General features: G+C 45.0%; 1 protein-coding gene across 3 annotated transcripts in view; it reads right to left on the reverse strand.

Annotated features, from left to right (window-relative positions):
* SNTG2 (syntrophin gamma 2) overlaps nt 1–27,283 on the reverse strand; it is an 827,232-nt gene that overhangs the window by 38,897 nt on the left and 761,052 nt on the right. For all 3 annotated transcript variants that reach the window (XM_073625453.1, XM_073625452.1, XM_073625454.1), the window contains exon 15: nt 14,252–14,344. In XM_073625453.1, coding sequence (XP_073481554.1) covers nt 14,252–14,344 — 93 coding nt within the window. The remainder of the gene's footprint in view (nt 1–14,251; nt 14,345–27,283) is intronic.

Here is a 27,283-nt window from a genome sequence, read left to right on the forward strand (position 1 = left end):
CTGACTTCTGTATTTCAGTGGTCTTTGCAACCATCATACGGTAACCATTAGAATCTTTATCTTTAACATGGAACAGTAATCAAAATCTTAGCAAGTCCATGTGACATGTTGAGGAGTAATACAAATGCAGTAGGCTAAGTATAGCCAGACAAGAAAACTATTTTATGACATTTCTACCGTATGTAGGCTGTTTTGTTGCTCATTTTGAAGTTTGGGCAACTTGTTTGAATCAAGAGAGTTGTATAGCTAATAAGGTGACCATGTGCATTAGTAATGCATATTTTTCACTAGCATTTATCAAAATAATTTCAAAATTTTATTTTAACACAATACTATTTTTCTTTCAAAATTGGAGACCTGCAAAATTTAAAGTAGAAATACAGTATTTTGATAAAGCTTCAACTCTGGAGGTTTGTAGCTGTTGCTTAAAAATGTTCCTATCACATAAATTGTTTTCCTGGGGTGTTCTGGCTGGTCATGTAACATCTTCAGGACATCCTGCTTTTCTCTGCAGGGCAGCGGTGAGCAGTCTTACATACTGAGGAGAGAGTGGCACTGACTTTATGACATCAATGATGCTCTTAGCTCTATTTTACTGTGATCCAAGGCCAGCATGGTGACACATCCATAGGGGGTAAGTCAATGTTAAGCCTGGTACACATTAATAGTTTTTTATTTGTTCAACCCAGTAGGTTGAAAGAAAAAAATTGACAGCTCCAGTCAGAGCCACTGTAATAACAATCCGAAGTTAGTACAGTGATCTCTCCCGCTGAGCTGTTGTGTTTTGGCAGGGGGACACCTGACCCCCGTTCCTCCACCAGAGCACTCTGGTCAGCGCTCTCAGTTATTGGTTTCCCAAAATGCTAGTTAACATACTTGCGGGCCAAATGTCGGGCGGTTTTTATTGAACTGGCCGATGTATCCCAACCAGGGCTTTTTTTCAGCGGGAACGCGGGGGGAAAGCAGTTCCAGCACCTCCAGCACTGATTGTATGCAATAGCATGGGGTGTGGGGTGTGCTGAAGGGTCTATTGATGTTGGCTGCTGGGGGATCTATTGTCGCTGGTGGGGATGTGATTTTGTGTGAGGGTCTATTGTTGCTGATGGGGAATCTATTGTTGCTGGGGGGTCTTATGTTGCTGGAAGTTATCTACTGTTGAGGGAGAGGTCTATTTTTACTGGTTGCTGGAGGATCTATTGATGCTGGCTGCTGGGAGATCTGTTGTTGCTGCTGGGAGGTCTATTGTTGCTTGGGTGGATATTTTGTTAATGGGTGTGATATTTTGCTGTGGGTGGTTCACTGTTGCTGCAGGGAATCTATTGTTGTTGGGGTGGAGTCCATTGTTGCTGGGGGAGTCTATTGTTGTGTGGGGATCTATTGCTGTGATTCTATTGTTCCTGGCTGCAGGGGACCTATTTTACAGATTTTCTTTTTATCATTAACATGTTCCATACAAATGATTTAGCACCACAAAATGATACTTGGTTCTATATTCTCTAAAAGGGGCAAAACTGGTAGGTGGGTAGGGGGTGGAATCAAGGGACAGTGGTCAGAGGTGGGTAGGGGGCAGAGACAAGGGGTGACTCAGACGGGGGGAGTTCCTGCGCCTATTCTCCAAGAAAAAAAGCCCTACTTCCAACATTTGGTCCGTGTGTACTAGGCATTAGGGATGAGCCGAACACCCCCCTGTTCGGTTCGCACCAGAACTTGCGAACAGACAAAAAATTTGTTCGAACAGCGTTAAAGTCTATGGGACACGAACATGAATAATCAAAAGTACTAATTTTAAAGGCTTATATGCAAGTTATTGTCATAAAAAGTGTTTGGGGACCTGGGTCCTGCCCCAGGGGACATAGATCAATGCAAAAACGGAAAATTGTATACTCACCTTTCCGTAATTTTCCTTTCCTGTCGCATCTTCATGGCAGCATACACGTTGGGTTGTGACTCCGCCTCCACAACCTGATAGGACCACATAGCTATAAATTAGAGAGTAGACACCTGCCCCAGTATTCTCTGTAAATATATACACATGTCACCTTAGAGGGTGGGTGATTGTATGCTGCCATGAAGATGCGACAGGAAAGGAAAATTACGGAAAGGTGAGTATACAATTTTCCGTTTTCCTGTCGCATCATGGCAGCATACACGTTGGGGAGTAACTCGCCAAACTGGGTGGGAATGCAAAATCAAAATTTATTGACAAGAAACAGAAGAATTGGCCTGTATAACGGCCCTCCCAAATTCAACTGCTGCTAAACGTGCAGCGTCTATTCTATAATGAGAAATGAAGGTATTCCTCGAAGACCAAGTGGCCGCTCTACAAATGGTTTCCGCTGAGACTTTACAGTAAGCTGCCCATGAAGTAGCCATTGCCCTGGTGGAATGCGCTCTTAGATATCCCGGAATCTGCAAGGTGCTTAAGGAGTAGGCCTTCTTGATAGTTTTCACGAGCCATGAGGCGATGGTACGGGCAGAAGCTGCCTGGCCCTTCCTGAACCCATGTGGGATGACTAAAAGGTTCTCGCACTTCCTGAATGGCTTGGTTACCGAAAGGTAATGGAGAATGTTGCCCTTGACATCCAAGGGATGAGGGACGCCCTGATCCGTGATCAAAGCCGGGAGGTCAATCTCCTGGTTAAAGTGGAACGCAGAGGAGACCTTTGGGATAAACCTGTCTGAAGGCTTCAGGGTTAGTCTGTCTGGGTAAACCATCAGATACGGTTCTTTGATCAGCAAGGCTTGCATTTCTGAGACCCTCTTCGCTGATGTGATGGCAATTAGGAAAGATACCTTTAGAGTCAGGTCCCAGAGGGAGGTATTCTCAAGGGGGAAGAATGGTTCTCCGGATAAAACCTCTAGGACAGTTGATAGGTCCCATGTTGGAAATGAAGGTTTCCTGGGTGGTCTTAGCTTCAGGCAGGCTTTTTGAAATTGCACCACCAGAGGGTTAAGTGCCCATCTGACCCCTGTCAAGGCAGAGATGGCAGAGACTTGGACTTTCAGGGTGTTAGACCTAAGGCCTTTGTCTAGACCTGACTGAAGGAACTCAAGCACTTGTACTGCTGATGGGGAAGACGGGTCCCAACCTTGTTCCTGAGCAAAGGAAGAGAATCTTTCCCAGATTCTCTCGTAGGTGCTATTCGTGGAGGATTTCCTGGCTTGAAGCAGGGTATCGACTACCTTCTGAGAACATCCTTGCTCTAGGAACCTAGACCTTTCAGTCTCCAGGCCGCTAGGTGCAATCTCTCTGGATTCGGATGTAGTAGCTGGCCCTGGGTTAGTAGATCCGTTGTTACCGGGAGTGGAAGTGGATCCGCTGTGCTCAGTTGCAGGAGGGTGGTGAACCAAGGCCTCCGTGGCCAAAAGGGAATCACGGCTAGTACTAGAGCTGTTGAGTGTTTGAGCCTCAGAAGGAACTTGGCTATCAGTGGGGTTGGTGGAAAAATGTAGCCTAGGTGAAAGTTCCAGGCGTGCTGGAGACAATCCGTACCCTCCGCTGTGGGGAAGGGATTCCTCGACAGAAACCTCTGACACTTCTTGTTCTCTGGTGTTGCTGCAAGGTCTATGTCTGGATGACCCCATGTCTGGCATATGAGGGCAAAGGCCTGTGGGCTTAGACACCACTCGTTGTTGGAAACGAATGTTCTGCTGAGGGAGTCCGCCAGTAAGTTCTGAACCCCCGGAATATAGGTCGCCTTCAGGTCCCACAGGTTCAGTTGAGCCCATTGCATCACCGGACTGACTTCCCGCATCATGGAGATGCTCTTGGTACCCCCCTGCCTGTTGATATAGGCTACCGCCACTCGGTTGTCCATTTGAATGAGGACTTGTTTCCCTCTCAGGAGTGAACTGAATGCCAAGAGGGCTCGGAAGGCTGCCTTCATCTCTAGGATGTTCGATACTACATCCTTGGTTTTGAAGGGCCAGCGGCCCTGAGCTGCATAGTGTAGGTAGTGTGCCCCCCATCCTTCCAGACTGGCGTCTGAAGTTACTACCTCCTGGTGGAGGGTGACTATCTGCTTGCACCTGCTGAGGTTGTCGGGGTGGGTCCACCACCGTAAAGATAGCCTGGCTTCCTCTGGGATGCGAATCAATTGGGACATGGACCATCCGTCCCACTGGCGCAGGAAGGAGGCTTGTAGGGGTCTGGTATTCCATTGCGCCCATCTGACCATTGGAATGGTTGCTGATAGGGAACCTAGGAGGCTGAGGTATGCTCTGGCCGGCAGACATGACGCTGGGATAGCCTCTTTCACTTTCTGAATGAGTAGGGACGATTTCTCCCTTGGTAACTCCACTGTGTTCGCTCGGGTGTCCAGTTCGGCTCCCAGGAAGACCATCCTTTGGGTAGGTTGGGTGTTGCTTTTCTGCCAATTGATTATCCATCCTAAACTCATTAGGGTGGAAACCAGGATCTCGCAATGTTGGACGAGTGATTCCTGGCTGCTTGAGAGGAGGAGGATGTCGTCCAGGTAATGGTGGACCCTTAGACCTTTCTCCCTCAAAAAAGCTATTGCTGGTAGTAGCACCTTCGTGAATGTTCTGGGGGCTGTTGAGATGCCAAAGGGAAGGCTTCGAAACTGGAAGTGCCCCTGACCCACCGAGAATCGTAGGAATTTCTGGAATGCCCCGTGGATCGGAATATGCAGGTAGGCGTCCTGGAGATCTATGGAGAGCATCCAGTCCCCCAGATTTATGGCCTGCAGGATAGACTGCAAGCTCTCCATCCTGAATGACTCCATTCTGATGGACCTGTTGAGGTTCTTTAGGTCTAGAACCAGACGAAGGTCTCCTGACTTCTTCTTGACGAGAAATAATGGAGAGTAGAATCCTCTGCCTCGTTGTGCCAGTGGAACCTCTACTATTGCTCGTTTTTGGAGAAGATCTTGGATGTAGTTCAGTAACGACAACCTTTTTTCTCGAGATGGGGGAATACGGGTTGGGTAGAACTGATCCCCTGGGGGCCGGTTTTTGAAGGACCACCTGTGGCCGAAGGTAATAGTGGCCAGGGTCCAGGTATCCCTTATGGTTTCCGCCCAGACCAGCTTGAAACTGGAGAGTCTTGCTCCCACTACCGCTGGTCGGACGGGCGCACCTTCAAAAGGGCTTCTGGTCACTGGAAGCAGGCGCCTTAGGCTTCTGAAACTTCATGAAGGAGGTTTGAGGGTTCTTCCAGCTCCTTCTATACTCCTTGCCTGGTCTGTATGCTCCCGCATCCCTATACCTCTCTGGGAGGTTCCGCTTAAAGGGAGGAGGTCTCTGTTGCTTGGGTCTCCTGTCTGAGGGGATGAGCCCGGACTTTCCGCCGGTTACTTTGGAGATGGCTGTGTCTAGTTTTGTTCCGAAGAGGTGCTCACCATCAAACGGAATACGACACCAGTTGGATTTGGAAGCTGGATCCGCCGTCCAGGGCTTTAGCCATAATGCTCTTCTGGCTGTTACTGAAGCCAGCATAGATTTAGATGCAGACCTGATAGTGTCGACTGAAGCTTCAGCCACAAAGTCGCCCGCCAGGCTTAACTCTTGCAACGCCTTTACTATTGATTCTTGGTCTGCCCCCTCTGATACAAGCTTTTCCGTGCTTGTGGACCAGCTTGAGATGGCTCTTCCTACTGCAGCAAGTGCTATTGCAGGTCTGCAGGCGCCTCCAGCCGACAGGTAAGCCCGCTTGAGATCCGTGTCGATCTTTCTGTCGAGGACATCTCTAAACGTTACCGCGTCTTCTAACGGGAGGGTAACATGCCTGGCTAGGCGCATCAGGGATGCATCCACTACCGGAGGGGACACCAGAGGGTTCACCTTAGGCTCCTTGAGTGGGTATAACTTCAGTAGTCTGTTATTCAGACTAGACTTCTTTTCTGGTCTCTGCCATTCTTCTTTGATCAGGTCCTCAAGTTCTTCAATGAACGGGAAGGATTCCGGATCCTTTTTAAGCTGAGGAAAATACTTCCTCTGCTTCGGTTGGGCTTGCTGGGGCTCCTCCCAACCTATCGCCTCCTTAACCGATTTTATAAACGGTTCTACCAGACTGAAGTCGAATCCGGCCGATACCTCCAGACCCTCATTATCCGACAGGGAGTCTTGCTCCTTCGATGTGCTAGCCCGGGCTGGGGAGGCAGTGGTAGAGAAATCCACCTCAGCCCCTGCTGAATCTCCGACCTCCGAGATTCTCTCTCTTGCGGCCTCTTCCCGGCATGTCTGACAGACCAGTTTTCCTGGAAGAGCCGCTGCGCCGCAAACCCAGCATGCGTTCCCGGCAGGACGGGAGTGGCATGCGGGGGAACGATGCCTGCGTGAAGGCGATCTTCTGTGGCGGGATCGGCCGTGTCTAGAGCGCGACCGGGAGCGGCTTCTTCTGCGGCTTCCTCTCGAGCGGCTTCTTCTGTGATAGGAACGGCTCCTTCTATGTCTGGAGCGACTTCTCCTGCGTGAGGACTCTCTTTGTCTTGAGGCAGACGTTCTTGAAGACCTGGTAGGGCTGACCAATTTAGGCAGCGTTAGTAGTGCTCTCTTTTTCGATCTTCAATACTTACATTTGTCTTCCCCCCCTTACCTAATAGGCTGACGGTGATCTGCTGGGGCAGCGGTCTCCATGGAGAGAAAGCGGACTGGAAACCTGCAGTGAGAAACAATAAACAGCGCTATGCAGAGGAGGCTTCAGAGGGAGCAGGAATCCTGACTTAAAGGCAGTATAAAGGAAGGCCACTTACCTTTGTAGAGCGCTTTGGAGTCCAAACAGACAATCTGTCATGCATAGACAATCAGCAGCAGCAAATACAGCTACTGCTGGGCTTTTAAATCCACCGCCATCAGCGTCGGACGCTCGCGCATGCGCAGTAGCGCCGCGAGACACCCGGCGCCATCTTGGAAGCTGGAAAGCAGCCCAGCGGTGCCCAAACGACGTACCGCGCATGCGCGAGGACGCCGAGAACGCTCGGCGCTCCGGAGAGCAAATCAGGAGAACCACAGAGCCCAGCAGACGGGCAGAGGCACTGGTAGGAGAGGGGGAAAGAGGGGGGGAGACCGCTGCACACAACTAAGCCTGTTTAAGGCTTATTTCATGAGGCCACAATGAAGTTTTCCTGGCCATTCCTCCAGCAAGCCTGTTTAAGGCTTTTGTGGGCTGCTGCACTTGAAGCCTGTTTAAGGCTTATACTTGTGGTCAGACAGCTGAATGAGATGAGAGTATGCCCCTGAGATCACCAGAGTGGGGCTCCTTCCATTTAGCTCGTTTAGAGGCTGTACAAGAAGGACTTCCATCCAGGAGAGGCTAGAACCTGGCTGGGGCGAAGCGGTAAGGGGGTGCTGATCCGTGCGTCCTGACAGGTGAGGAAAAATAAGAGAATACTGGGGCAGGTGTCTACTCTCTAATTTATAGCTATGTGGTCCTATCAGGTTGTGGAGGCGGAGTCACAACCCAACGTGTATGCTGCCATGATGCGACAGGAAAAAGAGTTTTAAAAACGGCCGTTTTTTCGGGAGCAGTGATTTTTTAATGCTTAAAGTGAAACAATAAAAGTGTAATATTCCTTTAAATTTCGTAGCTGGGGAGTGTCTATAGTATGCCTGTAAAGGGGCGCATGTTTCCCGTGTTTAGAACAGTCTGACAGCAAAATGACATTTCAAAGGAAAAAAAGTCATTTAAAACTATTCGCGGCTATTAATGAATTGCCGGTCCGACAATACACATAAAAGTTCATTGATAAAAACGGCATGGGAATTCCCCACAGGGGGACCCCGAACCAAAATTAAAAAAAAAAAATTACGTAGGGGGGTCACCCTAAATTCCATACCAGTCCCTTCAGGTCTGGTATGGATTTTAAGGGGAACCCCATGCCAAAATTTTAAAAAAAATGGCGTGGGGTCCCCCCAAAAATCCATACCAGACCCTTATCCGAGCACGCAACCTGGCAGGCCGCAGGAAAAGAAGGGGGACAAGAGAGCGCCCCCCCTCCTGAACCGTACCAGGCCACATGCCCTCAACATTGGGAGGGTGCTTTGGGGTAGCCCCCAAAACACCTTGTCCCCATATTTATGGGGACAGGGGCCTCATCCCCACAACCCTTGCCCGGTGGTTGTGGGGGTCTGTGGGCGGGGGGCTTATCGGAATCTGGAAGCCCCCTTTAACAAGGGGACCCCCAGATCCTGGCCCTCCCCCCTGTGTGAAATGGTAAAGGTTTGTACCCCTACCATTTCACAAAAAAACTGTCAAAAATGTTAAAAATGACAAGCGACAGTTTTTAGCAATTCCTTTATTTAAATGCTTCTTCTTTCTTCTACCTTCTTTCTTCTATCTTCTATCTTCCTTCGGTTTCTTCCTCCATCTTCTTCTTCTTCTGGTTCTTCTGGTTCTTCCTCCGGTGTTCTCGTCCGGCATCTTCCTCCGCGGCGTCTTCTTCCCTTCTTCTCCTCAGGTCGCTCCGCATCCATGATGGCATGGAGGGAGGCTCCCGCTGTTTGACGCTTCTCCTCTTCTGACGGTTCTTAAATAATGAGGGGCGGGGACACCCGGTGACCCCGCTCCCCTGACACACAGGGACTTGACGTCACCCATTACGTAACCTCACCCCCTTCTGATGTCACTTGGAATGCCACAGGGAAGTCCTGTCAAGTCCCCGTGCATCAGAGGGGGGCGGGGTCACAGGGTGGCTCCGCCCCGTTATTTAAGAACCGTCAGAAGAGGAGAAGCGTTACACAGCGGGAGCCTCCCTCCATGCCATCATGGATGCGGAGCGGCCTGAGGAGAGGGAGAGAAGAAGATACCGCGGAGGAAGATGCCGGACGAGAACACCGGAGGAAGAACCAGAAGAGCCAGAAGAACCAGAAGAAGAAGAAGATGGAGGAAGAAACTGAAGGAAGATAGAAGATAGAAGAAAGAAGATAGAATAAAGAAGAAGCATTTAAATAAAGGAATTGTCAAAAACTGTCTCTTGTCATTTTTAACATTTTTGACAGTTTTTTTGTGCAATGGTAGGGGTACTTTTGTACCCCCTTACCATTTCACACAGGGGGGAGGGCTGGGATCTGGGGGTCCCCTTGTTAAAGGGGGCTTGCAGATTTCTATAAGCCCCCCACCCGCAAACCCCCACAACCACCGGGCAGGGGTTGTGGGAATGAGGCCCTTGTCCCCATCAACATGGGGACAAGGTGTTTTGGGGGGCTACCCCAAAGCACCCTCCCAATGTTGAGGGCATGTGGCCTGGTAAAGTTCAGGAGGGGGGCCACTCTCTCGTCCCCCCCTCTTTTCCTGCGGCCTGCCAGGTTGCGTGCTCAGATAAGGGTCTGGTATTGATTTTTGGGGGACCCCAAGCGTTTTTTTGTTTCTTAATTTTGGCACGGGGTTCCCCTTAAAATCCATACCAGACCTGAATGGTCTGGTATAGATTTTGAGGGGGACCCCCCGCCATTTTTTAAAAAATTTTGGCCGGGTTCCCCTTAATATCCATACCAGACCTAAAGGGCCTGGTATGGAATTTAGGGGGACCTCTCACGTCATTTTTTTTTTTAAATTTTGGTTCGGGGTTCCCCTGTGGGGAATTCCCATGCCGTTTTTATCAATGAACTTTTATGTGTATTGTCGGACCGGCAATTCATTAAAAGCCGCGAGTAGTTTTAAATGACTTTTTTTTCTTTGAAATGTCATTTTGCTGTCAGACTTTTCTAAACACGGGAAACATGCGCCCCTTTACAGGCATACTATAGACACCCCCCAGGTATGAAATTTAAAGGAATATTACACTTTTATTGTTTCACTTTAAGCATTATTAAAATCACTGCTCCCGAAAAAACGCCCATTCTTTAAAACTTTTTTTTGCATTGATCCTTGTCCCCTGGGGCAGGACCCAGGTCCCCAAACACTTTTTATGACAATAACTTGCATATAAGCCTTTAAAATTAGCACTTTTGATTTCTCCCATAGACTTTTAAAGGGTGTTCCGCGGCTTTCGAATTTGCCGCGAACACCCCAAATTGTTTGCTGTTCTCGAACTCGAAGCTCATCCCTACTAGGCATTATTAGCCTCGAATCACAGCGAGTGGATTGAATGAGACCAGATGTCATTTAACCTGGAAGGGCCTGGCAGTTAGTATTGCAACAAGAGATCAATGTACTATGGTAGCATACAGTATACTTCTATGAATTATTTGGAGACATTTATGTTCCTCTGTATGGTATTTTATAAATATACAAATATATTTGTGCTATTTCAGACAGGACCCCTACTTTCTCCTGAAGATGTGGCCCCTTGGTCCAAGAAAGTAGCTAACACAGCCTTCCCAATCCTCTCTCTTTTCTCCCTAATAGGGAGGGATATAGGTTAAGATGATGATGTTTATGATTTGTTTTAGTGCAGTATTGTGCAATATGACTTTATATCTCTACATATTGACATGTGTCTTTTAAACTTGGAATAACCAATTTAAAATATGTTTAAATTTTGTTGTAAATTTTATGATAGTTTTAACCCTTTCGCTGCCAGACCCTGTGCTCCATTTTGTACACTCAGGTGGCCAGACCATTTTTGCATTTTTTTCCTTTGCTTTGTTATTTTTCACTTATAGCTTTCAGAATTTGTGAAAGACCCCCCTAAACCATATATTTTCTGAAAGCACATGATCAGTAAAATAAAAAGAAGGTGCTACTGATTTTTTAGACCCCGCGGTATTTTCGCAAATGTTTATCAAACCAATACATTTGCAAAAAATACACTAAAACCATTATTAGCAGATAAAAACACAGCAAATTTTTCAAAATTCCTACTAAATAAAAAAAAGCTAAACCTGTATTGAGTTAATAAATAACAAATATTTGTAACTTTTAAATTGCGAAATGGTAAAAATTGAACAGATGCAAAAGTGTAAATCTCTAAAAATCTGAAGGTATTCATTTTTCCCTACCGCTTTCAGAATTTATGAAAGACCCCCAAAACCATATATTTTCTGAAAGCATATGACCTCTAGAATAAAAAGAAGGTGCTACTGATTTTTTAGACCCCTTGGTATTTGCGCAAATGTTTATCAAACCAATATACTTGCAAAAAATACACTAAAACCATTATTAGCAGATAAAAACACAGCTAATTTTACAAAATTCCTGCTAAATTCCTACTATATATAAAAGCTTAATCTATATGGAGTTAATACATAACAAAAAGTAAACATTTTTACATTGCACCTTTTTGCAAAATGGTGAAAATCGAACGTACCCAAAAAATTCACTAAAAATCTGTAGGTTTTCATTTTTCAATTACAGCTTTCAGAATTTGAAAATACCCCATCATATCGCTATTTTCACTAAAAATTTATCATATCGCTATTTTCACTAAAAATACACTAAAATCGTTAATATTGCACATAAACACAACGTAACTTACAAAATTCCTGCTAAATTAGTACTAAACCATTGTTCACATGTGGCATACTAAAGTGTACGCCCATGGAGGGCCATGTTTACCCGCAGGAGGGATGTTGTTCTGTGCATCCCCGTACAGGCAGTCCCATTTATGTCAATTCCGATGCAAAGGCTGCACAGGCATAGCTGCTGTTCCCAATCTGACATCTGTGTGGGTGTGGGTACATGACCCTGAATGCAGACAGTGTGAGCTCAGGGACATGCATGCGGACCTTAATGGATGTAAAATTGGGAGCAACGGCTCTGTTTGTGCAGGTGCTACATTCCAAATGACATCAATGGGAACACCCGTGCATCCCTGTAAAGGTACGCTGTGTATGCCCTGTGTGAACAAGGCCTTCGGTCCCTTTCACACAAGCACACGGATCGGGTCTGCCTGTCTGTTTTTCAGGCGGGCCCAATCGGACCACCCATTGTTCTCTATGGAGAGACTGATGTAAATGGACATGTGTCCGTTTACACCCGCCTGCATCCGATCCAGTCCGCTAAAAACAGATGGATGGTGATTACATTCCCCATCCATCTAGCACATCGGATCTGATGGCATCCGCTGGAAAGGGGTAGGTGGTCCGTTTCCATCTGACCGTCCCATAGAGAATAGCGAGCTGTGTCCACTCTGCATCAGCTGAGCATACACGGACCAGTCATCCACCTGCTCAGTGGGGATCAGCAGACAGATCCCCCGCTGAGCAGGTAGATCTGCTTGACAGAGTCCACTCCATGTAAAAGAGGTCTTACCAGGAGCGGCCGATCCATTAAGGGCGCTGGGGTGCCGCCCCCCTGCAGGACGCCAGACTCATACATTTGTATAAGCTACATGATTAGAGCCTGAGGCTCTAATTGGCTTGAAAAAGGTTGGTCTCTGGTCACAGAGCATTGCACCCTAAACCCACCCACTTGTGACAATAGCGAATTAATATTCACTATTTTCTTCCGGCTTCTCCTCCTGGCCAATCAGGACGGATCGGATTGGCCGGGAGGAGAAGCTGAGGTATCCGTGGATTGGGTGCGGGTGGACCTGGGGGGTCTTACTATGTTTGTTTTTTTATTTTACTTTTTTTTTTACAGTCACTTTTTTATTTATTTATTTTTTTTTTTTTTGGGGGGGGGTCTTTGGTGAAATATCAGAGGTCTAAACACATCCCCATATCTCTTTTTTGAGACAGAGAAAGGGGTTGAAGATCCCTTTTCTTGAATGAATGAGGAATCTATAGAGATTGCATTCATTAAGAAAATGACAGTCTGATACATTGTAACACTCGAGGTTACAATATATCAGCTGTCAGTGTCAGTTGGCGTATAGAAGCGATCAGTAGTGATTGCTGCATGCACCCACCCTTCAACAGGGGGGAGCTTAATAAACACATGTTTACTAAACGCCCCCAAGCCCCAACTTCACCCCCACCCACACCGCTCCCCCTAAACCACGCACCCAAGCCTGACAGATCATGGAGATCAGTGCAGGGAGAAGCTGCAGGCGGCGAGAGGGGAAGTAGAGATGCTGCTCGGAGCAACCATGGATCGGGGTGCGGGGGCAGTTTAGGGGGTGATATGACTGGCGCGGGGACACATCTGGATCCCCACAAGCCCTATGTAGCACCTGAAGTCGGCAGGAGTTGAAGAGGAGGCATGCCGGCTAATGATGGTGGCTGCGGGGAGCAAGTTTGCAGGGGGGGTTGGATCAGGTGGAGGGGGTAAATAGTGCTGGGGGTGAAGGGGATAGGAGAGGAGAGTGGGGGGCAGTTTTAGATGGAAGGGTGCGGCGGGGTGGAAAGGCAGGGAACAGGGAAGTGGTGGCATGGGTGGAGGGGGGTGGTCACAATAAGGGTTAATAACTCTGATCAGCGGGATGTAATCCGCTAATCAGAGTTATATAATTGTTCAGCAGAGTCTGCTGAACAATTCTGATAAAAGCTTATGGTCATTGAAGTGACCATAAGCTTATAGGAAAGGGAGAAATGAGGTCTGTACGCCGTACTGACTTAACCACATACGGGCACTTCTGTAGGTCTGTACGACAGATGGACTTGGCAGTAAAAGGGTTAAAGTCCCATATCTTTCAAATTTAATTCCGATCTGTTTTAAAGTGCAACTAAACTCTGGAAAAAGCTCATTGCACCTTCCAACGATGCAATGGTTTCTTCCGTCACTGGTAGCTGTCATCTTCTCCCTAGACTACTCCTGGGAGCCGAGTTTTGAACCTCTTGATTGTCCAGGGGGGGAAAGGATTGGTTATCCGGGGGGGGGGGATTGGGTGCCACCCTGCACATGCGCATGTTAGTTAGTAATTCTGGCATAGCCAGCGTGTCCTAGGAATGCACATACAGCATTAATTCTACTGGAAATTGCAAATAAAATTTTCAATACTCACCTCCGCTCAAGTGATGCTGCATCAGTGAGCTCCGTCGTCTGCATCAACATCTTCCCCAGGTCTTCTTCTGGGGTTTGGCATCTTTGGACATCTTGATTGGCCCAGGATAAAGTAACTCCTGCGAATGCACACAGGAGTTCACTTATCCTGGCATCGAGGCATGGCAAGAATGTACACTGAGCTGAGCAATGTACATTCTAAATTATCTTGCAAACAGGAAGGTAAAAAACCTTTATTTTCTTCAATAAAAATCTTTTCTGCTTTCATATTTTTTTAAATGAGGGCAACATTTTGTTTTAACATATACCATTTTTCTATTTTTTGTCATTTTATCTGCAAAACAGAGATATAGTGGGGAGGTTAGGCATAAAAGAAAAGAAAACAATGCATCAAAAGACTCCACTTGTTTTTCTGACCTTGATTTTATGTTGCATCAGAATTCTCACAAATCACATTTGTTTTCTTACCTTTGATTTGCTGTCGAAGCAGGTAAATCCTGTTACAAAGTCAACAGTGAAACAAACAACTTCTCCTTGACTATTGCACACATATGTTTTGGACTGAAAAGAAAATATATATAGAATTACATATATTATAAAATAAAAGAAGTAAAATAATATAAATAGTTTAATACTTCAGATACAGGCATTATTTCTTACAAGGTTATATTGTGAGATAATTGAATGTAGTAAAGCTGACTTCTATCATCCAATCACGAGCAAGCAAAAATGCTCTTTTTTTTTAAAATTTACATATGATTGGTTATTCTTTGTAAAACGGAAGTGTCACCTTGTATAGTGAGCTCTGAGGAAACTTCATTTGTAAAGTGAACAGTGTATTTTCCTTTAGTAAACCAACTCAATGTCTATATTCCTCCATTCTATTAAAGGACTATGAATATATTGGGATTTATTGCAAAACATAGGAAAATTTGCTATAAAGAAAATGATATACAAACTTCATGTTTAAATACAATGTTAAGGACTTAAATGTAAAAAATATTTGTTAGATGATCAGGGGCAGCAAAATTTATAATAGATAGAAGTAACCATAAAAAATGTAAGAGCAGCTATGTCTGCTTTGGTTCTGTTCATCAGTTGTATGAAAAAGTAGACACTGAAATCAAAGAATAGCAATCAATGTATTTGTAAAATTAGTGAAGCACATTAAAGGGCCTGGGGGGTTGGAGACAATGGTCTTTTTCCAGGATTTAGTTGTGATTATGGCAGTCTGCAGTCTGGAGGTGAGCCTCCATCACATATATTTAGAAGGCATTTACAGCAAACACACCTATGACACTTAAAGTTGAACATTTCCTGGTTCATCGTTTTCCTTATCATCAACATGCCAGTTACATTTTTTTTTTTTTTTTTACAGATAAAAGTTGTTGTTTATTTTTTGAAGAGTACACATTTACAGATTATATAACACATCGACATAAGTATGGATACATAACGTTGATTAAAGTACAGAATATATCTATCACGACCTTTATGGTCAACATTAACAAAACATATGCAGATAGTTATTTGTAGTTGCTAGACACATGGTTACAATTTGTGTTGAAGGGTGGTTTGTCACCGTATCATTGCATATAATAAATGGCTATCCTACTGTAATCTATTCTGTAAGTGTGTTGCATGTGGCTGCATTGTTTAACCAGGAGTCCCATATTTTCCCATATTTGGATGGGCAGCCCCTATGAGCATATATTTCTTTCTTATATGGTAAGACATTGTTAACGGCAGCTATCCATTCCTGGAGTGTTGGTGGGTCCATCTTCAGCCATTTGCTAGCTATGAGTAATCTGGCTATAAACAATGTTTCCTTGAGAAATATGACATGGAATTTGTCTGAGTCTGGGAATATTCCCAGTATGCATTTCTTGGGGCATAATTTAAGAGGGGATCCCATTTCATCATGTATGAATCGTACTATGTGAGACCAGTAATCCTGTATAATCGGGCATGACCATAGGAGATGAAAAAAGGAGCTAGAGGGGCTGTCACATCTGGGGCAAAGAGGACTATGATTGGGTTTGAATCTAATCATTCGGGCTGGAGTCAAGTATGACCTATGTAAAATGTAAAGTTGAGTAAGGCGATCGGAGAGTCTGGTGGACACGGTCTTGCAATTGTCCAACGCATCTTCCCATTCATCATCCTCCAGCTCCCCCACATCTCCAGCCCATCGGTCCCTAAGTCCAGAAGCAATTTTCACAGCCGTAGGCTGAAGTAAAGAGATGTAAAATATTGAGATAAGTTTAGAGGGATCTTGCCCCTTGATAATATTGAGGATATCCAATTGTTCTAAATTAGGAGGGTTATTGTGAAACTGGACCTGAAGAGCATGGCGAAGCTGGAGGTATCTGAAATGCATGGAGTTAGGGAGAGTAAATTCATCTTTAAGTTGTTGGAATGATTTCAATATGTTGTCCCTATAAACATCTGAGAGAATCATCACCCCTCGAGCAACCCATATTCCATGGTCTGGCAGAGATAATAGTTCTTTTAATCCTGGGTTGTCCCAAAGTGGTGTGTCTGAGTATGTATGAGGAGCAGTTAATCTGCGTCTTATTACTGCCCACACTTTGCAATGGGTGGATATTAGACCTGGACATTTTCCCCCCAACGCCCGAGGATCTGCAGGGTCTCTAAAGATGACTTGAAATGGGTGGGAGTAAAGGCGGATATATTGGGAACATAGTAGGGTCATATAACGTTCTTTGTCGCATTTGTCTATGTAGTAAAAGTGTGATAGTTGTGCCGCCAGATAGTATAGGTTGAAATCAGGTAAGGCTGTGCCACCTAGGTCCGTGGGATTTTTTAATACTTGCCAAGATAGTTTATGGCGAGCCTTTCCCCACACAAATGAGTTAAGAATTTTTTCTATTGTTTTAAAGATCCTGAGTGGCAGGTATATCGGGGCGTGCCAAAAGTCATAAAGGAACTTGGGGAGCAAGATCATCTTTATAAGGTTCACACGACCCATAACCCCCAAGGGGAGTTTAGCCCAGATCTGGGTTTTATTTTTCAAGATTGTGAGCAGAGGCTCTATATTCTGTTTGGTGTATTCTGCGGGAGTGCGGGTGACATTGATCCCCAAGTATTTCATGCTGCTAACTATCGTAAGGGGGGAAGAAGCTTGGTCTTGCGTGGGTGCACCTATGTCTATAGGGAGGATTTGGGATTTGTCCCAATTTATTTTAAGACCCGAGTATTTCCCAAATGTTTGTATGGTCTCTAGTGCTGTTTTCAAAGAGGGGCCCGAATCTGATAAATACAGCAGCATATCATCTGCGTATAGACTAATTGTCTCTACTAGTTCACCTTTTCGCAGACCCATGATACCCGGGTGAGATCTCAGTGAAGCCACAAGGGGCTCCACCGCGAGGGCATAAAGTAGAGGAGATAGCGGGCACCCCTGGCGCGTCCCCCTTGAGAGGGGGAAGGCGTCCGAGACTCTCCCGTTAACCAAGACCCCGGCACTGGGATTTTGATACATTAGTTGAATCCATCTAATGAATTTCGGTCCGAAACCGAATTTAGCTAAGCATTGCCATAGATAGGTCCACTCAACGGAGTCGAATGCCTTGGCGGTATCCAAGGACACCACGACTCTGGATCCCATCTGGTCATGTTGAGCTTGTATATTCATATGTAATCTGCGAAGGTTATGGGCCGTGTTTTTTGTGGGCATAAATCCCGTTTGATCCGGGTGGATTAGGGTAAGGGTTACTTTATTCAGACGTAGTGCCAGGATCTTGGCCAAGATCTTTATGTCTAGCTGAAGAAGTGATATGGGACGATATGATTCCGGAATTTCTAAATTTTTACCAGGTTTGGGTATGAGCACTATATAAGCTTCAGTCATAGAATGAGGGATAGAGCGAGATTTAAACATATGGGAATATAATTCATGCAATCTAGGGACAATGTTATCTATGTATGTTTTAAGATGAGATATCGCTTCAATAATGTCATCTGTAGAGATTGGGGCCTCCAGCATTTCAATCTGTGTTTGGGATAATGTAGGTAATTCTATATTTGCTAATAGTGCCCCCGCATCTCCACTGTCATTATCAACCGTGGAGGTGTAGAGTGATAAAAAATAAGAACGAAATTCTCCTGCAACTCTATCGGGTTCAGTAATCATTTCTCCATTAGTGCCCCTGAGGGATACCACCGTGGGTGGTCTGAGATCTATATGAGCCAAATACGCCAGGAGGCGCCCCGTCATTTCCCCACATTCATACAGCCTCTGTTTGGTGTAGAAAATGTTCCTCTCCGCTTTTTCAAAGTGTAGATTGGATACTATACGGGTTTGTTGTTTTAGTTGATCGGCATTAGAGGAAGTGGGTTTAGATGTAAATTCCCTCTCTATAGTTGTCAGGGCCCGTTCTGCCTGATGGATTGCGTGAGAAGATGTTTTCTTATATTTATTTATGCGTTGGGCAAGCGTCATGCGGGCGTGGGATTTAAAAGAATCCCATACTATTTCGAGAGGCGCTGAGTCTCTGTTATTTTGGAAAAATATGTCCCATTCAATCCCAATCTCATCTATTCCGGGTACCACCGATAACCAGAAGGGGTTGAGTTTCCATGTGTAAGTACTAGGCGGGGAATCAAGTTTGAGCATAACCCAATATGGAGCATGGTCTGATAATGTACGAGGGTAGAAACCCACGTCCTCCAGCATAGAAAGAAGGGAGCGGGATAGTAAAATAAGATCTATCCTAGACATTGAGTTATGTGACGTTGAAAAGCAGGAAAAGGCCTTATCTTGCGGGTGACGATATCTCCATGTGTCCACCAGGGCCATCTCGCTGAGTAATCTACAGAATCTAGTGTGCTGTGGGGAGGGAGTACTAGAAGGCTGTGTAGTCATTCTATCTAGATCCCTTAAAGTCTCCCATTCACAACACCGGGACAGTAGGATATTGTGCTATAAAAGCCAGGCCTTCATGTAGAACGTTAAAGTGGAACGGAGGAGGTAAATAGACTGCCAGGATAAGTATTTCAAGCCGATTAGCTTGGCGTGCAAAAATAGGAATCTGCCCTGTGTATCTGATTTAAGCGTCAGTAAAACAAACTGTACTGTTTTTGCCACTAATAATGCGACTCCTCTAGAATTAGAGGTGTATGGAGCATGATACAGCCACCCCACCCAGGGTTTCTTAAGTGTTGGCATCAGTTGACCGGTAAGATGGGTCTCTGTTAGGGCTATTATCTCAGCCCGCATATTTTTGAGGATAGATAAGGCCGCATTTCTTTTTGGTCTAGCTCTTATACCTCACACGTTCCACGTAACACATTTCAACCTAGAAACCATATTTGAGTTTGTTTATCTGTGAGCTCGCCACCTCGGCCGCGGAGCAGCCGCCTCGCCCCACCCCGCAATACAGGAGGGCGTGCATCTCCGCCCATCGCGGCCCAGGCAGCAGAGTCAGGATCCGCAATTTTTCATATCGGAACCTGAATCTGCAAATTTTCTAGTAAGAAGCATATGAAAACATATGTATATCAGTACATAAACCAGGTATCTGCAATGAGAACTCCTCCTATCTCTATTAGATTGTAGTGTAACAAAACAACAAAACTTTTCCAACTTGTAGATTAACACGCTGGGCTGCACAGGCAGACATCCTTTCCCACATAACACAGGGGCAGGCTGCTGTTCCTGAACATTCCAGGGAAACAAAACTTGCGCCTTTTGGCGAACATTACATGAATTTCCTGTGAAAACAGGATCCGCTGGGAATCCTGTACCTAGGGGGACAATAAATCGCTGAAGAGCGAGCAATAACATGAGGGACTTGACTCCCAAAACATGACATCCAGGATGGTATGATGGTGAAAGGTATGCAGATGTGTACACTGGAGAGTACCTTCTGGAAATCATGAAGGGCTTCTGCTCGCCAAGAGCGTCAATCATCCATGAGGGATGTTATGAATATAGGGGACAAAGGCGTATGCCAGATGATGTGTCATACTTGTGATTGGAAAGGAATAAAATGGGGGAAGTATAGCAGGGCATAGTGAATAGGAGTAAGTTCACTGGTGAGGTAGGGGCTGTCTCCACGTGAACCTACATGGCACAGTACCTTGATGAAGCAAAGCCCGGTATGTCTCGGTATACGGGGTAGTGCCGGTGTTTCATTCAGACGTCAGGGACAGCTTGTGGCAATATCGGTCATCTTAGTTCCTAGGAGTGTGCTCGGTCCGGTGCTGCTCTGTTCTCCATCCACTCGAATACCACTTCTGGCGTAGAAATGAGCTCTGTCCTCACCGACCACACGCAATCTGGCCGGGAGGAGCATTGCGTACGTGTAATGGCGGATCCACAGCTGTCGTTTGGCTTCTGTAAATTGCGTGCGCTTCTTCTGAACTTCCGCCGAGAAGTCTGGAAAGACTTTGACCTCTCCACTTTTAAAAGGAATGTTGCCTTTTAGCCTGGTGAGGCGGAGGACAGCATCACGGTCACGGTAGTTGAGTAGTTTGGCAATGAATGTTCTAGGAGGTGCACCTTGGGGGGGAGGTTTGGAAGCCAATCTATGTGCTCTCTCCACCACGAATGAGGTGGAAAATTCAGCCCGGCCAAAGGTGGATATTAACAGGTTCTCCAAAGATGAGGGGGGGTCAGCACCTTCCGCACTCTCTGGTAGTCCCGCACCTCCTCAGTCTATTTTCCATGTCGTCCTGCTTCATAAGTACCGCGCTCAGTTGGTGCTGTAATCTTTCCGTTGTTATCTGCAATGGCGGTATGTCGTCCTCCACCTGGCTGATTCGTGTATCCACCTCGGTGACCCTTTCTCTTAATTTCTGCAGGTCCTGTCGGATTAGCGACACATCCACCTTCACCTCCTCTATCTTACATGTAAGGGTGCTCTTGCAATCCGAGATCGCTTCCAGGACGCGGGCGGTGTCATCTGCTGCTGAGTCCGACGGAGCGGGCTGGTCGGCGCCATTTTCCTCTGCGGCCGTCTTATCTTGCAGGCGGTATTTTGCGAGTTTTTATCGGCCGTGTCCGTGGCTTTTTTTGTAGGAGACATCCTCCCTATACTTTCCCACTGCTGGCAGGTTAGGTAAGTCGATGTTTGCGGTGATTATTACCCCAAGAATGATGGATACGGATTTTGGGCTCTCAGTCAGTGTTCCTCACGCCATGCTGGTCCAGGCCACGCCCCGCCAGTTACATTTTTAAATAAAACATTTCCATTCTTAGTGCATATTCTATTCTAGACATGGTGCCATCACTGGGTCTATGTGCTTCTATAAGCAAAGAAAGCAGATCATGGCTGGTAGACGAGGCCAACAGGGTACTCTCCATAGCTTCCTGAAAACATTACAGCACCCTGGGTGTCCAATGTGCCCCTGTACCTTTAATGAGGACTGGGCTACCTCCAGGCCCACCTGCCCCTTATCTATCCATTAGAATGCATGTGCTTCCATTATGGAGATGCTCATAAATTTAGTAGTGTTAGGACTGCAAGCGATACAGGGTGCGTTACTAGGTAGGCATATTTTGCATGCAGACTGCCTTTGGTATCACATGTGATGCAGAGCTTTCATGAAAGACTGAAATCCAATATATGAAAGGGGTAGCTCAGGGATAGTAAGGCTGGGCAGGAAGAGCTGGATGATGCTAGATGTCCTCCAGTCAGGAAAAGAGGCAGCATTTAACAGACTTGCAGCAGCTTCCAATTTACACTCTGAGAAAAGTGATTTTCCAAAATCTTTATACTGGCCTTGGATATATTTAAACTTGATAATTAAGTTTCCTCTAAGGCATCTCTTTTTCAAGGATACCTAATTTAAATTTTTTAATTAATCTTTAACTGTAAGTCAGATTTTCTATCCCTTTGAATAATTTAGTTGACCACCCTCTCTCCAATACTAGAATGTACTTTATTCAATGTGGCTTCCAAAACTTGACCCTATCTTCAAGTGATGTACTGTATACAGAGGTAATACTACATTACTATATACTATATACTATATACTATATTAGCATCACATGTTCTTACCACTCTTTTTATACACTCCAAGTTTTTTTTTTTATTTGATTGGCATTGATCCGTGGTGCTTGGCTTAGTGTTAGACAATATTCCTGAGCCCTTCTCCCTTTTTTTTTCTCATTGCCTCCATTTAAATCCCCATTTCATCCAAAACCTTTTTTTGTTATATTTACAGCGGGCAGGTTTGGAACTCCTTTTGGGTAAAGCGGAGTACCCAGAGAAAACCCATACAGGCACAGGAAGAACATGCAGCCTCTGTGCAGGTAGTGCCGTAGTTGGGATTTGAGCCAACAACCCTAGTTCTTCTGCTTTTAATTATCGTTATTAGATTACTGGTTATTTTCCAGGAAGGGAATGCCTTCTGTTCACAGAGGCCTTGTCCTGGGTGGAGGCACTGCCACGTTTGCCAACTATTAACAAACCCACTCTTCTAAATGATTTAGCAAAGGTTCTTGTTCTCTTATCTACTTATAGGCTTATTCTATTTGGGGAGGGTAATTTCTTAATACCCCCCCCCCCCAAAAAAAGAGGGCTACTGTACTTTATGGTTATTTTCTTTTTTATTATTGAATCCTTCCCAGTAAGTGTCATTGGAACCATAGAATATTTAGCATGTTTTGTTCCATCTGCTGCATGCTGAACTAACTAATTGCAGCCATCATTAATAATTGGGATAGAGATAACGTCCTAGCTTGTATTATTTGCACAACAGAATGTAAAAGGGCTAAATAGATTCAGTCCACCGGCTTTGAAAAAAGAATCCTAATTGTATTATGAACTATTATTTAAGCGTGTACGATTTACAACATTAACAATTTGAATACAATGTATTACATCAAGGGGGCTGCTAAAGCATCAGATCATAAACGTGTTAGAAGTCTGTGACTAATGGCTGACAAAGTGCAGTGAGATCTGCAACCTAAGCACATTCACAACATAATGGAATGTGCACTCTCCACTGACTGTCAAATTAACTCACTAAAAAGTTCCTGTGAAGCCTGCTTTCATGACAACACTTACAATTATAGTGTATATTGTAAGGATTTCAAAGCACACTTCTGTATATAGCAGTGCATCAGAGAAAGAGCAGAGGGGCCGTGCACCTTTGTTTACAGACGGCTTCAAAAAAAAATTTGCTTGAAGCAACATTGTACTTTCATGAAAAGGGTTATAAATGTTGACTAGAGTTAGGAAAATTCCAGCAAGTGGAAGGAAGTAAAGGTGGGGTGTATTCTACAATACATTCTTCAATATAACACAGTCTATAAAGTACAAAAGTCCCAAATTAACTGTTTAAAAGAGCCAGTTTAATTGTCAGCTGGTTTAAATCATAACTCTCTTGTATTAAATTGTTTTGTAACTCTACTGTCTCCCTTTAGTAAGTCACTGAGCAAACTATTGGTGCTTTATAAATTAGAGCTATGGAGTGATTCGTTGCTGTGGCTGACCCTTCTACTTTCCTACAACTTTAAAGTAGAATTGCATGCATGGCTATACTATACATAATTACATTAGTCCAGCTTGGTATTAAATCCTTTTTTCTTAAACAAAATTTTCTTAATTCACATTTGTTATTAATACATACAAAATTGTTATGCCGCGTACACACGGTCGGACTTTTCGTCTACAAAAGTCCAACGGACGCTGACGGACTAAAGCTGGCTGGTAATCCGATCGTGTGTGGGCTTCTCCGGACTTTCAACTGACTTTTTCAGCCTCAAATCCGACGGACTTTAGATTTGAAACATGCTTCAAATCTTTCCGACGGACTAGAGTCCGGTCGAAAAATCCGCTCGTCTGTATGCTAGTCTGACGGACAAAAACCCACGCTAGGGCAGCTATTGGCTACTGGCTATCAACTTCCTTATTTTAGTCCGGTGTACGTCATCACGTAAGAATTCGACGGACTTTTGTGTGATCGTGTGTAGGCAAGTCTGTTCGTTAGAAAGTCCGCCGCAAGTCCGTCGAAAGTCCGTCGAAAGTCTGTCGGACAGGCTGTCGGACTTTTGTAGCTGAAAAGTCCGACCGTGTGTACGCCCCATTACAGTTATGCTCCGTACACACGATAGGATTTTCCGACAGAAAATGTTTGATGGGAGCTTGTTGTCGTAAATTCCGACCGTATGTAGGCTCCATCGACATTTTCCATCGGAATTTCCGTCACACAAAATTTGAGAGCTGGTTCTCAAATTTTCTGACAACAAAATCCGTTGTCGGAAATTCCGATTGTGTGTACACAATTCTGATGCACAAAGTGCCAAGCATTCTCGGAATCAAGCAGAAGAGCCGCACTGGCTATTGAACTTCATTTTTCTCGGCTCGTCGTAGGTACGTCACCGCGTTCTTGACGTTCGGAATTTCCGACCAACTTTGTGTGACCGTGTGTATGCAAGACATATTTGAGCTAACATCCGTCAGGAAAAAAAACATGGACTTTGTTGTTGGAAAATCCTATCGTGTGTACGGGGCATTATGCCGCGTACACACGGTCGGATTTTCCGATGGTAAATGTTTGATGTGAGCTTGTTGTCGGAAAGTCCGACCGTGTGTATGCTCCATTGAACATTTGCTGTCGGAATTTCCGCACCCAAATGTTTGAGAGCAGGTTCTCAAATTTTCTGACAACAAAACTTGTTGTCGGAAAGTCCAATCTTGTGTACACAAGTCCGTCTCACAAAAGTTCACACATGCTCGGAATAAAGCAGAAGGAGCCGCACTAGTTATTGAACTTCCTTTTTCTCGGCTCGTCGTACATGTTGTACGTCACCGCGTTCTCACGTTTGGAATTTTGGGCCAACATTTGTGTGACCGCGTGTATGCAAGACAAGTTTGAGCCAATATCCTTCAGAAAAAAATCCACGGTTTTGTTGTCGGAAAATCCAATCGTGTGTATGGGGCATAATGCAATACTACATCAATTCTTTCTTTCACCCCCAAACCCCCCCCCCCAAAAAAAGACCCAACTTAACCCAGACATTTCCATCTTGAAATATTTTCAGATATCACTAATATTTTCAAGGCCTGTTATTTATCTAGTCATTTCAATCCATGATTTCCATATCTTTTTGAATATACCCACACACCCCCTCCTTACATATGTTGACTTTTCCCTTATTATCATGTTGTTAGTCCCTCTTAACCACTCTTCATGAGTAGCAGGTGAAGGAGACAACCATTTCTGGGCAACTCGTTTTCTGGCTTGGTAGAGACATCTCAATATTGCTAATTGTGTCAAAGCTTGAACCAATGTAACATTTACTGTATATGCATATACCATTACTGGCAAATACACCTGAAAGCTGTAAATCACTGATGTAGACATAACTACTCCTGTGATCTCCACTTGCTCCTGGGTCTTGGACCAAGCAGCTGCCCTCCTGCTTACTGAACATAATAGGTTAGCTGCTCAGCACAGGCACCATTTAGAGAATGCTTTGCATTTTCTGATTGAATGGAAACCATTATCTGATTAGACAAGACAGAGAGGCAGAGTGGTGACGTCACACGCTCCACCTCATCCAGTCGGAAAATGCTTCGGATTTTTTCTGAAAATTCAAAGCACTTTCGAAATGGCACCTGTGCCAAGTGGCCAATCTCATGTGTTTACAATGCATCAGGGGAGTCCCTCAGCAAGGGACTTGGAAGCAAGTGATATCACTGGTGTAGTGGTGTCTACTATAGTGATTTCCAGCTTCCAGTACGATCAGCCAAGTATGGTATATACACAGTTGCATTGGTCCAAGCTGGATCAATGTAACTATGTATAATATAGTCATACCTGGAATTCTTCTTTAAAAGATACCTTTGAGAGTCAGTGCTGATGCTGAACATGTCTAAATTTTCTTTTTAAAAGCTATGGGTCATTTATGGTATAACTAAAGGCAAATGTTTTTTTTTTTTTTTTTTTGATAAAGTGGGAAGGAATTACAACTTTTTTTTTTTTTACTGCTGTCTGTGTCAACATTATAGAGACTGACTCTCTTTACCATTATCACAGAAGATTAAAGAAAATCACAAATTTTAGGCTGTTGCCAGAACAGATTTAGAGGGGAAATCTTCCAAAGGGAACACAAGTTTTGGTGACCCAGGTGAAGAAAAAGTGTTTATAACCCAATCTATTAATATATTTAAAATGAAAAAAAAAGTGTTGTATTTAGTTCTATTTTTACAGTAAACAAGGGCTTTTCAGAAGTCCTTTATAATTCTGTTGGGCCACCACACTAAAATCGTCGATGTTTGTGCCCAATACAAGTGCGACTCAGAGAGAAGTACATGAATCTGGTAGAGTCCAGCACTGGTTGGAATGTTGATACTCCCCTGTTCCCTTCCTGGCCACTATACCTGTCACACTGGCAGGCTTCCTAGCACAGACATGCCCAATTCTGAGTACTGGTGTACCTTTGTACACCAGCCCAGAGCTGGCCATAACTACCGTTAGTTTGAAAATTTGGCACATGTGTTGATAACAATGCAGACCCACCACTGCCATTCATTCCAATATCAGTGGGTCTGCACTGATCTGCGGCTTCATGGTACCCATCCTTTGCTCAACAGTTGTTTGCAGCTGAAACGAGCGCTTTCCTTGGCCTGCACTCAAAGTGGTAAACACAGGATTGCTTTCCCTTGTAGTCAGAGTGGCACACTGTCACGTACCAGTTGTGTGGCCGAGGTGCTGAGAGGGCTCCCCTTGTGGCTAAGTGCAGTGCACCCTTGGAAGTGGTACAGGGAGTGCAGTGCCCAAAGAAGCATGGTTTGCCAGTTGCTGTGGTTTGATGAGCTGATCACCGGAAGGTTGCTGGAACAAGCAAGATGCACTGTAGGGTAGGTGTACTTTTGGAATACCAGGTGAACTTGGCAGATGGACAATCCAGAAATCAGAACCAGGAGCCAGGCTGGGGGTCATGCACGGTAAATCGGTCAATGTGAGATTCAGCTAGCAGAACTGGAACAAGCCGGAGTCATACATGGACAAGAGCGGGGTCAGTAGTACAAGCCAGAGGTCAAACCAGGAGATCAGGATAACGGGTTAAGCAAGCTGGGTCGGTAATGGGAGGTCAAAGATCATTAAACACAGGAGCACAGGAACACAGGGGAGCTGAGGATAATCCAGCAATGCACAGGTCTCAGCAGCAGGTTTATATAGGCCAGGAGGCACCATTGCGTATCTGCACCTTCGCGCATATGCGTACGTCCAGTAGCGTTGTTGCTCACCTGCGTACGCCCTTTCACGCAGCAGCGCATCTGCGTACGCCAATACACACAGGAGTACGTCTGATTCAGGCTATTTCCCTGACACACACATTTTCCATTACCGGTTCACATGTGTTGATAGTTAATAAAACTGGTCCAAATGCTTGTCTCAATTAGATGAAAGTAGTTCTAAAGGAAATTATCACTAAAAAAGTCATGGCAGTGCTTCATTGAATTGCCCAGAATGTTCTTTTTTGCATGTCACAGTCAGCCTGTTATAGAATTAAGTCTA

This window comes from Aquarana catesbeiana, linkage group LG04, assembly GCF_042186555.1.
Source record: "Aquarana catesbeiana isolate 2022-GZ linkage group LG04, ASM4218655v1, whole genome shotgun sequence".
Classification (NCBI taxonomy): domain Eukaryota; kingdom Metazoa; phylum Chordata; class Amphibia; order Anura; family Ranidae; genus Aquarana; species Aquarana catesbeiana.